Source organism: Mixophyes fleayi, chromosome 8, assembly GCF_038048845.1.
Source record: "Mixophyes fleayi isolate aMixFle1 chromosome 8, aMixFle1.hap1, whole genome shotgun sequence".
In the NCBI taxonomy this organism is placed as follows: domain Eukaryota; kingdom Metazoa; phylum Chordata; class Amphibia; order Anura; family Limnodynastidae; genus Mixophyes; species Mixophyes fleayi.
The window spans coordinates 36912029-36924537 of NC_134409.1; the positions used below are offsets into that span (position 1 = coordinate 36912029).

Consider the following 12509-nt stretch of genomic DNA (forward strand, 5'->3'; position numbering starts at 1 on the left):
GGTATATGTGGAGATAATGCAGAGATTGTGAAAGCTGGCGACACCTAAGAACGGGTAATTATATCCGCTTATGAAACATTACTACATTGCTTAATGTGCGGAGAATTCTATCTGCCCTCAGAAATCCAGCATACCAACAACATCTCAATAAGTGATTGTTGGTAGTTATAAATAATTGATACTGTATATCATCACCGCTACACTATTTTTGATATCATGTAGTAAATAAACTATTAAAGAACAATTTAGAGAAATTGGATAACTCAAAGGGGCGTATTCAATTAGCCCCGTTACTCGCAAAAGTAAGGCAGCGTTAAAAATATTACCGTTATTACGGTAATTCTAACCCGGATTTCAGCTCGCAGCTCCTTGAGCTGCGAGCAGAAAGCCGGCGTTGAATGTACCGTAATAACGGTAATTACGCACACTATTATTGTAATAACGGTAATAGTGCCCAAGCCGCGTTACTTTTGACAGTAACGCGGCCAATTGAATATGCCCCCTAGCGTATTACTTTTTAATTCACTACACTTCACACGTTTTAAATGTTTTGCTGCATTTTATTATTATCCGGATTGTAACAAAACGACATTTTAATGAATTCTAAATAAAAAGTTGCATTTTTATGTATTACTGAAATACTTGAAACTACTACTTTGTTTGTGCACCACAAAATAAAACTTTGTTTCTTTTCCTTATGAATCTGTATAGGTTAGGTGGTCACACCTCCCTGACTGTTGTATAACAGTCTAAGACGTTTAATCGATATCAATCTATTATTACAAAAATAGAATAACACGAATTGGGAGCAAACCGCGAATACAAATTCTGTTCACAATAAAAGCTGATGTGGTGGTATCGCTTTTTGCTTGCTCTATTTCCTAGATACAACAGACTAGAGACAGAGTTAAGTTCTGCTTTTTTTGCTATAAATATTAACTTCCTAAAACTCTGATCTAACTATAAGTACTTTCATCTGCACCTTCTGCCATATCATGTGTTATTCTGGTGACTTTCTTCACAGCAACAGAAATTTTCCGTTTATTTTTAAGGCAAATCTGATAAGAACGACATAAAATTATTCCGACAGAGGCTTAATATAGTAATGTTTAAGAGCTCCTACAGAAAGGAAGGGACATATTTATCCTCCGTTTCAGTCCCATCAAAGAGCCGATCATCAAAAAGCCCCAAAGTAATAATGCTAATTAGAACCCATAAAACAACATTTTCACACAAAAACTACAGATTTGTTAAAAAGTAAAAACCTGCATTCTGCTCCATCGCCAGCCATAAAACAAACATCTCTCAAAGCCACAGTATCAAGGCTTAGCATGCGTTTTATAATTTGTGTGTACACATCACATGTATCATACGCAACATGTGCATCAACATGTACAGAGCATTTATGTTTCTAGGATAAATGGCATTTGAATCCTTGATACTGTAACTTATTTTATGGCTGGTGATGGAGCAGGATGCAGATTTGTGTATGAAAATTTTATTTTAGGAGTTCAATTTAGCATGATTACTTTGGGGGTTTTTGAAGATCGGTGATTTGAAGAGACTAAAACGGAGGATAAAATACCTTAATATTCTTTGCGCTCGCTCACTGCACAACCCAACAAGATAACAACTTTGTTCTACAGCCCTGAGTAGGAATGAAGTTTGACGATAAAACGTTGCCCCTGTTGTTGTATAAAGAATGACACGATCACAAACATCATAGCACAAGAAATGACCACAACAACACTGGCATGTACTAATAAATAGGATTACACTTCTAAGTCAGTAGGACATTTTACCTTTCATGATCTTACCTTGGGTTTCTTTCCAAAAAGCCACAGCTTGCCCTTGGCCTTGCCCATTGTTGGTTTGGAGTCAACTCTCATGACTTCTTGCTTGGGAGTACTTATGGTGCCATCGGAGACCGTCCTGTAAATATGCAGACTGTAGTCTTCAAAGGGGAAATCTCCCTGGGGCTCAAAACCAGATTTAAAGCAATCCACCACAATTTGCGAGTCCTGCAGTATAGAATGGAGGCAAATGAATATATACAGCGGAAACACTGCAAATACAGATTATGTTCAACTTTATCCGGTAAGCGTTAGACCACAGCAGTACACTTCACAAAGAAGCGTTACATGGTGGGCATGGAAATAGAACCATGTAGGAGACATATCTGCCAAGGTTACACTTAAAAACAAAAGAAATACAAAAATGTCAAAAAAATATTAGAAATAGAAAGCATATTTGTAAAGGATCAAATCACCAGGGGAAAAAAAACGAGACAAAGAAATATGTTAGATGGTTTTACGTACGATGGCCAGACAACTGGATCTGTGGGCAATTCAGTCCTACACGTGGAAGCTAAAATTGCACAGATCAATCCGTTTCACTGCTCGGCACTACTACCGTGTCGGCTGGTGACCTCACACACTAAGCCTCTAGTATAGAACAGAACACACACATGCTCTAAGTATATACTCACAGGTCTGTTCATAAGGCAAGGCTGTAGGTCACTAGTTGGGACAGATAGATGTATTCAAAAACAAAATGTAGTAAGAGCTTATACATGTGTCCAGGCGCAGAGTCAGCGTGTTTTATCTCTTGCAAAAAAACAAGGCAGCAAACTCTATAGGAGCTTCATTAAAGGGATTAAAATACAAGTTGATACCCATGAAATGTCAACTTTTTTTGAAGATATAAAAAAAAAAATAAAAAAAAAAAAAAGTACCTTAATAAGAATTAGGATATTTCTGATAACATGTATTGACATTATCAAGTGTAAAGTACCATTAACGTGTAGAATAGATTTTGATTCCCTGCTGTATATAGGACATTACATACTCACCATGCGCTCGTCCACAGACTTTGCTGCCTGCACCATTCCTTCTAAGCATTTGGAGATAATTGGAATAACTTTTCGCTCAGCATCTGCAAAACCTTTATAACACTCGCTGAGCTTCACAGTTCTCCTCTCATCCATTTCCTGAAGGTGCTGTGGACAGGAGACATAAGGACAGGTCAAATGTTAAAGGGTCATTAAGCTAAAATCTATGGAGTTTGTTTAAAATATATATATATAATGCAGTTTTGAGTTACAGAAAATTGAAATAATAATAAAAAAAAGGCATATATGGCTCATCCACTCCGCTAATCTCGGTGCACAGATTGTTTGTGCACATTGCTAATGGGGGTGTGTTAGTTGTGTATTACAAAATCCTTAGGTCTGAAAGATGCATTTTTTATTTCTTTATCTGTATAGTCCCCCACTACTGGCTGGGAAACCACCCCCTTCTTCCATAGTGTTCCTTCAATGTAAATGTAGGATATAGCTGGTATGTTATGTTCATCAGGCTTTTTAGGCAGTGAAGCTATTGTTACGAAATGTTTTTGACGTACCACAAATGTACTGCTCATTTTAAATACAACTCATCATACATTCTAGTATTCCAATACTACATCCATTTAATCAAAGTCAGGGGAGCCAACGTGGCACTAATGTTACTATACTACACCATGTATTTATCAAGTAGAAGAGTAATTGGCTTGTTCTATTGTTAATGTTTGATTAGACATAAGATCTCCTACTAGAGATGGACTCTTGCCCCCAATAAAAGAAAGAAAAATGTATTCTAGGACAACTTTAAGGCACACTTATAATATTCCTGTTGCAAAGTTCCCCATAGCTCCTCAAGAGATGTTCCTACGCTTGCAGAATTCACCTGGCCTAGAGTAGCAAGGTTTTGTGCCTTGATCCACCCCCTGTCAATCTTCAACATGTGTCACAATCCTGCCACAATAAAATATCTTCGGGGTGTGCCCTAGCTACAATATGCATGAGCCAGTTATTGGTGATGTGATCCGAGATCATTGGGGCAGACAAAGGGGTACAGTCACGTATTAGAATATATTAGACTGGATCTGAAATAAGGCGACAAGTAGGGAAAAAAAAATAAAAAATAAACAATGTATGTAATGCACCATGGGCTAACATACTGTTGGTCTCTGAACGTATGGTGTTCTGTCCTTTTAAAATGTACTTTACTTGAGGTTAGATTTATCACTAAGGGGAACACTGCTAATGCAAGAAGATGCAGTGCTTTATAATTATATTTCCTCTGATACCAGCCAAATTCTTTTGCTCTAGATCAGTGTTGGCTAACCTGCGACACTCCAGGTGTTTGTGAAACTACAAGTCCCAGCATACCCTTCCAGCAATAAGCTGCTATATATTGGAAAAGCATGCTGGGACTTGTAGTTTCACAAACACCTGGAGTGTCACAGGTTAGTCAAAACTGCTCTAGATGATCCCCATATTGTGCCACCTCCAAGCGTTCAGTAAATGTGAAAGAAAGAGGGCGATTTAACTCTGAGTTAACGGTGTAAAAGGGATTTAGGATATTTTTTTTTTAACACTAAACCACTGCAGCAGACACTGGTTTTGATTCCATTTCCAACTAATCGCACACCACATTATCAGTGATAGACAGCAGTGTCATCTTGTAAAATTCCAGTACCTGTCCTATATAGTCCAGGTTTAGAAGCCAATGATAAATTGAAGGCACTCTAATATCAAAAATGCTTCCTGCTTAACTGTGCCTTACATTGTGCAACACATTGGTATACTTGGTTGTAGGTTGTGAGCTAACTTGTGATGTAACTGCACCCCCACTTCTGCTCTCGCGTTCCTATTCTTCTAACCAGACCATGCTCCAGCTAAACCATATCCCACCACCAATGACTGGAGAGCGCTTCTTGCTGCTCAGCCACAACAAGTTTATACCATGATGGCACAATGTACCACAAGACTAAGACCGACAGGAAGGGGACTGTGGGATGACCCCTGGCACTGCTGCTTTAGTGAGAGGAATAAAAATAATTATAAAATGCGCTTTGCTGTTTTTAAACATGGTCATATAGACAATGTGTCATAGTCAGTAAAACAAACTTTGTTTGTTTTGGCCTTGGTTTCATTTATTTTCAACAGTTTCTTCTGTAAAACCTCAAACAAAAAAATAAGGACTTGGCTACGCTTTACAGGTATCCGCAGTAAAACAAACAGGAACCCTACTTGGAAAGTTATTGTTCAAAACATCTACTAATGACCAGCAAAAATGTAACACTATAAGATTACACCTCTGACATATACTGGACATGGGTACACATTCCTTGTTCTCACTTCAACAGCAGGATTATAAAATAAATATTCCCCCCTTTGTTTACAATAAGTAGTTCACACTAATATCGGCATTACTTTATATTCCGCTGTACAAAAAGCACATACTGTCCAGTAAATAGTGGAACAGTCATAACAGAGAAGAGCAAGAAGAACATTTCCTGTATCACAGCAACAAAGTAACACGACCAGGAGTAAAACCTACCTTGTAAACTTGTGGGATAACAATGTAGAAGTGTTTGTGTTGTTCTGCGTTGTAGTTCTGCAGCTGTGCGGCGTACTCATTTTTGCTCTCGTCTGCCATGTGTGTGCGCAGGTTGAGCTGCTGTTTTGCCTGGAAAATAGGCAGTAAAGACAAAAAAGATTTTATGCATGTTGTAAATATAAATGTATCTATACCGCAATCATATGACTCGGGTGAATCATTCAGTAACACTGTACGTGGGGTACAGGCTTATCAGGACGTGTGCAGACCTATGTGGTCTCTTACACAAGCCTTGCACAGCGGTCTATATCCCTCAGTGATTTGTCTTAGACCATTCACATTTAAATGTCCGCGGCGCGCTCTAAAAACAAAGAGGTGCTGCAGCCACTTCATAATCTGTTTTTTTTTGTGTGTGTTTTGGGGAGGAAGGTGGGGGTTGACTCAGACCCTGGGGATCCCAACTAAACCAAAATATCAATCACCGCTGCTCTATGTTACAGCCCTAGCAGTTAACAGAGTTGTCTTATTTTCCAGCACAGTGAAAATTGACAAGCGATTGGAGCTGGAGAGAAAAGATACAGAGATTACAACTAAATATTGTTAAGTAGGGATGGTTATTTGAATGGCAAGATATAAACTTTTTCTATGTGCACGAAAAGTATCTAAAGAAAACAGTCAATGAACGCCTCCTTTACATTTTTTATAAATAAATTGTACATGACTGTGTCCCTTTAATAAATTGTACATGACTGTGTCCCTTTAAGTCACTGCCTTAGTATTCTGTATACAAGGTTCTGCTGGCATAATGATAGGTAAATACTACGGCAAGCTGTGAGCAGACAGGGCACCAAGACCTCCTCTCAGCTGCAGTCAGCATGCAAGATTTGTGTAAGATGCTACTCAGAACACGTTCTTCAGTCCTCGTGGATACTTCAGTCTCTTGATCTCAATTACTTAAATGCATAACATGTATTCCCCCACTGAAATACATTCTAGAAAATAATTTCCTTTTTAGAGGTGTGAGTTCCCCCAGGTGTATTTTCCCACTTAGGAAGATGATGCAGGACAGAGAAGCGCCACCCATAGGGCTCTTTTTGCACCCAACCACAATCCTTATTATGCCATAAGTAAGACTCTCGATGCACCCAAATAAACAGCATATAAGGAAGTATGGGATGGATATTATTGCCTCAGCCAATTTAAGGTCAAAAGGTTGGAGCAGGGTTTCGTTTCAAAACTATGAGAGCCCACCAAAACTGCTTCTTATAAAACAGTACTAACCGCAACGGAACAGGACAAATAGCACACTAGACAGAGGAAAACACAGGCTCGGAGATACATTAATGTCCAATAGAGGGGTTTATTGCCCTTTAAAAGACACCAATATAGTATTAAGTGGGGATGGGATGTCCACTTTACGTTTAATTTCATAGACTGTTGTCTTTACCTTTTCCACATCGGACTTTGTGGCACTGGTATCGTTATCCAGTCTCTCGAATGTCTGCTGAGCCTTCTCCGTCTCTCTGCATTCCCTTTCAAACTTCTTTTTACTCTAAACAAATTACAGAAATTGCCACTTCAATATTATTTTGCAGTTCAGAGCTTGGATTGTATGCTTTTGCTTTTATTTTTTTTGTGATGGATGTTTTAGACCTACAGCAGTTATTTGTACAAGATGGGGTATGAGATAAGGCTGGCAGTGCACGCTAGAACCTGTAATACTGGCTGTCAGAGACTGCAGCTTTTACATACGGATCTTCTCAGTTTTTATTAAGCTGAAGGAACAAGGAAAAGGTCACTCACACTGTCCATTTGTTTCAAGCACATGTCAAGGTATTGTTGAGCTTTCCGCCCCTCTTGAAGATGCTTCGGTGAAAAACACAGAAAAATAGAATGTCAGAGCTTTAGGAGAAAAAGTGATATTTTTATTGCACACTGTAGAAACAATTTGCATGCACCAGGCAGAAATTCTAGTGAGATTTTGAAGAAAGAAAAAAAAAAAAAAAAGAAGAAGAAAGAAGATGTACTGCTGTGAAAGCCGTCCAATCACTGCCCTCTACACAAGCGCAAGGTCACATCAGAGCGGACAGAATTAACCATTAGAGGAGTCACTGATGGACCATAGTATGAAAGGAAGAATATTTGCACAAACACACAATGGGTCGATACACAACATTTGCATATACTATCCTGAAATTTACATGCAGCAAGGTGACCCTATACCCAGCTTGTTCTGTCGACATTAAAGTATATATCATCAATCCGCCACAAGTTCTTAGAAAAATGGCAGAATATTTGGTTGGCAATTTAGAGAAATAACTTTTAAATAAAACACTATCTGACATGTGAACATTCTCTCTCTCGTTATTAACAATGCAGACACGTCATCAACAGTGCAACTGTAAGGTCTTCCCTAGATAATGGTTAATCCTTCAGTGACTCTTGTTCTGTATTCATCTGTGCAGACCATGGGATTTGTTCTATAAGAGAGACTCACCGACAATTCCACAACTAAAACCATCAATCAATATTATGTTCTGGGCATTTTACTTCCATGTTTTATTTAAACATCGCAAAGTCCATCTTATTTCACCAATGGGGGCACTTTCTCTGGTAATATAAAGATCATTGATTCCCAGTTTCAAGACCAATTGTCAAACATCAAGTAGCTAAATACAGTCACAAGACAAAAGTAGAGAAATACCGATTTTCTCTCTGCTTTCAGCTCATAGGAGTATCTCATTATTTCTGCATAAACTCGGTGTCCTATTTCCTCTGCCACCACCTCACGCTGTCCGGCATAGTCATTCAACTCATTGAGGATATTATAGAATGCTGTACAAGACGTGAATCTGTCATGGAGAAACAAAAAACAAAAAAACATTGGATACAAATTATAACATTATTATCCTATAGCTGTCGGTATACTCTTTCCATTTATGACAGACATTTGAGTCATGTGGGAATCAATCCCTCCCAATGATAATATACATCTGTGGTTTAGTCACGTTCTGATATCTGTTAAACTGGTCACACACTGGCTGAGCCAGAGGCTCCAGCAACAAGATTATTGTTTCATTTGGCCATACATGAAGAGGACCACACACACACACACCAACAGTCATCTTCCAATTATCAAGTTGTGGCAAATTTCAGCCCACACATGCTGCAGTATCCTGTTAATTGCCCACATTGGTCTCCCCCCCCCCCCCCCCCAGTTCACCAGACCTATGGGGTCACATCTTTGAATAACAATGAATGATGCAGGCTCTCAGCCCGAAGTAGTTTACTAGAAAGTGCATTTTCTGTGCAGCACAGTGCAAACCAAACACAATATTTAAGTTTAGCCATTTCATACTGCGATACTGCAGATGATATAATAAAATTGGTTCAATATCGCTGTGTGAGGTCTTAAAATGAGCAATCTGGTTGAATGATGACATCCCAAGTGCCTAAACACATCAAACCCGAACGTTTAGCTCTCAGACAAGGAAAGAACCATTCACTTTTAGATGATGGCACACACAGACAGAGTGGTTATCTGAGTGCTGCAAGTACAGTCATGGCCAAAAGTTTTGAGAATGACACAAATATTTTTCAAAGTCTGCTGCCTCGGTTTTTATGAAGGCAATTTGCATATACTCCAGAATGTCATGAAGAGTGATCAGATGAATTGCAATTAATTTCAAAGTCCCTCTTTGCCATGACAATGAACTATATCCCAAAAACAACATTCCCACTGCATTTCAGCCCCGACACAAAAAGACCAGCTGACATCAGGCCAGTGATTCTCTTGTTAACACAGGTGAGAGTGTTGATGAGGACAAGGCTGGAGATTACTCTGTCATGCTGATTGAGTTAGAACAGCAGGCTGGAAGCTTTAAAAAGAATGGTGGTATAACGGGAAGAGTGTTCTCTTTTTCTCTCAGTCTCGGTGGCGACCAGTGTCCTCCCTCCCCCTTCCCCTCCCCCACATTATATTGTTATAAAATGTTATAGTTTCTTGAGTTTTCTGGGTAACAATTGTATACTTACCTGTCTGTTTATTGACAAACTCTGGCTATTTTGTATATTTGCTGCTCAGATATTTTCAGCTTCATTGATATATGCCCATGACATGTACTGTTCTTTGTTTTTTGTTTCTTGCCCTGCAAATGTACTAATTGTTGATTCTTATTTGTACATGATTGCTATTTTTAAAAATAAATAGTTAAAAAAAAAAAGAATGGTGGTGCTTGAAATCCTTCTTCCTCTGTTAACCATGTTTTCTGCAAGGAAACACGTGCAGTCATCATTGACTTTGCACAAAAAGGGCTTCACAGGCAAGGCTATTGCTGCTAATAAGATTGCACCCAAAATCAACCATTTATCGGATCATCAAGAACTTCAAGTAGAGAGGTTTAATAGTTGTAAAGACAGCTTCAGGGCGACCACGAACGTCCAGCAAGCACCAGGACAGTCTCCTAAAGTTGATTTAGCTGCAGGATCAGGGCACCACCAGTGCAGAGATTGCTCAGGAATGGCAAAAGGCAGGTGTGAGTGCATCTGTACGCACAGTGAGGCAAAGACTTTGGAGGATGGCCTGGTGTCAAGAAGGCCAGCAAAGAAGCCACTTCTCTCCAGGAAAAACCCTCAGGCACAGACTGATATTCTGCAAAAGGTACAGGGATTGGACTGCTGAAGACTGGGGTAAAGTCATTTTCTCCGATGAATCCCCCTTTGATTGTTTGGGACATCTGGAAAAACGCTTGTCCGGAGAAGGAAAAGTGAGTGCTACCCATCAGGCATGTATCATGCCAACAGTAAAGCATCCTGAGACCATTCATGTGTGGGGTTGCTTCTCAGCCAAGGGAGTGGACTCACTCACAATTTTGCCTAAGAACACAGCCATGAATAAAGAATGGTTCTAAAACATCCTCCAAGAACAACTTTTGCTAACCATCCAAGAACAGTTTGGTGACAAACAATGCCTTTTCCAGCATGATGGAGAACCTTGCCATAAGGCAAAAGTAATAACCAAGTGGCTCGGGGATCAAAACTTCAAAATTTTGGGTCCATGGCCAGGAAATTCCCCAACTTGTGGTCAATCGTCAAGAGGCAGGCGGACAAACAAAAACCCACAAATTCTGACAAACTCCAAGTATTAATTAGGCAAGAATGGGTGGCCATCGGTCGGTATGTGGCCCAGAAGTTGATTGATAGCATGCCAGGGCGAATTATTATTATTATTATTATCGTTTATTTGTTAGGCGCCACAAGGTTTCCGCAGCGCCGAACATGGTACAAACAGTAGACTATACAGGGTAAAACAGTACAGGACAATAAACACAAAGTACCAGTACTTCAGAAACTCCAAGCAGGCAGATACAGTAGAGACGGAGCAGAAGAACAGGTATGGAGACAGGAGGGAAGAGGGCCCTGCTCATTCGAGCTTACATCCTAAGGGAGGGTAAACAAAGTCAGGCACAAAAGGGAGCCAGTGAAGCAACGGGGAGAGAGGAAAGGAGCCAGGGGAGAAACAGAAGGGTGAGTGGTTAAGTGGATGGTTGGTAGGCCTTAAGGAACAGGTGAGTTTTAAGTGCCCGCTTGAAGGAGCACAGATTGGGTGAGAGACGAATGGAGCGAGGGAGGTCGTTCCAGTGAAGGGGTGCAGCACGGGAGAAGTCTTGGATTCTAGAGTGGGAAGAGGTGATCAGAGTGGAGGAGAGGCGGCGATCATTGGCCGAGCGCAGGGAGCGGGCAGGAGTGTGAATGGAGAGGAGGGGTTGCAGAGGAGGGATTGCAGAGGTTTTCAAAAAGAAGGGTCAACACTGCAAATATTGACTCTTTGCATAAACGTAATGTAATTGTCAATAAAAGCCTTTGACAGTTATGAAGTGCTTGTAATTTTACTTCAGTATATCATAGTAACATCTGACAAAAAGGTCTAAAAACACTGAAGCAGCAAACTTTGTGAAAACCAATACTTGTGTCATTCTCAAAACTTTGTACATGACTGTACAAACATAAAATAGAAACAATCTTATAAAATACTCCTTTAGTCAGGAAAGAGATGCTGCAGCATGGGGTGAAGATGATCACAAAGTACTATTAAGTAGCCATTAGCACTGGCCAGGCTTGTTAAGACGATGGCTGCACACAAACCATGTCATGACACCCAAGCATTACAGAACCACCAGAACATTTCACCAATGAAGAATTCAGGGCTGTACACTTCTTTACATGCACTAGTCAGTTTGTGGAGAAGATTACGAAAAATGAATCTGACCATATCTCCTTCCGCCGCTGCTTGGCGGTACACTGCCTGTGCTTTCTGTACCACTGAACTCTAACATGCATTTACAGGTGTGACACGCGGCTTATGCTCTGCATCCCGACTGGTATAATTGCTCTGTGGGATTCTTGTCGGGCCGTGAGGTTGAAGTCAATTGATATGCATTTGCTCACCTTTCACCTTGCATTTCAAATTAAGGAATGTATATCACATTCCTGGAGTTAATGAAGCTCCTGTTAATCGACCCCCAACATTCACCCCTCTTTCATAGTCAATGAGGTCTCCTCCTGAAGCCATGAGAGTCATAATTGTAGGCAACCAGGACAGTCCAGCACCTTTATACATCACCCTGACCATACCGGTATGTTATTAGCTTAATTAAAACCATGAGTGACCCCTATGTGGAAGCCCATGCTTTCAATATAATTTGTTGCCCTCATTCACCCAGGGGTTTCCATTTGCTGTTCACTACCTGCATAGGATGCAGGCCATACACAGCACATTTTTTTATCTGATATTTTGAAGGAAAAAAAAAACAAAACAAAAAACATAAAACCATCTTTAAAACATATTCACATACCTGGGCTCCTCATCTTTTGGGGCCCGCTTGGTACAAAACTTCTTCACCAAATTTCTGAAAGAGAATGGAAGACTTCTGGTTAGTCGACCGATTGGGAAAAAAGTAGTAGGCATTCATAAAGTTATTTTTTTCTGAACAGAATCAATCAGCTGACAGCTAGGGTATAAGCAGAATGAAATCATATCCTGTTTTATATACAATTCCGCATGAAAATTAACTTATTCTTAGTGGAAACTGCAGTTATGCCAAGTATTTTAAATACAGAGACACT

The 12509-nt window shown here is 39.9% G+C and overlaps 1 protein-coding gene across 3 annotated transcripts in view; it reads right to left on the reverse strand.

Annotated features, from left to right (window-relative positions):
- The window catches only part of FNBP1L (formin binding protein 1 like), a 92853-nt gene that overhangs the window by 14591 nt on the left and 65753 nt on the right, over positions 1–12509 (reverse strand). For all 3 annotated transcript variants that reach the window (XR_012678485.1, XR_012678486.1, XM_075182355.1), the window contains exons 3-9: positions 12239–12292; positions 8089–8236; positions 7188–7250; positions 6832–6936; positions 5385–5513; positions 2852–2998; positions 1818–2021 (exon numbers count right to left, since the gene is read on the reverse strand). Coding sequence is in view for 1 of the 3 variants with exons in the window: in XM_075182355.1 (XP_075038456.1) it covers positions 1818–2021; positions 2852–2998; positions 5385–5513; positions 6832–6936; positions 7188–7250; positions 8089–8236; positions 12239–12292 (850 nt within the window). In the remaining 2 variants the exon portion in view is untranslated. The remainder of the gene's footprint in view (positions 1–1817; positions 2022–2851; positions 2999–5384; positions 5514–6831; positions 6937–7187; positions 7251–8088; positions 8237–12238; positions 12293–12509) is intronic.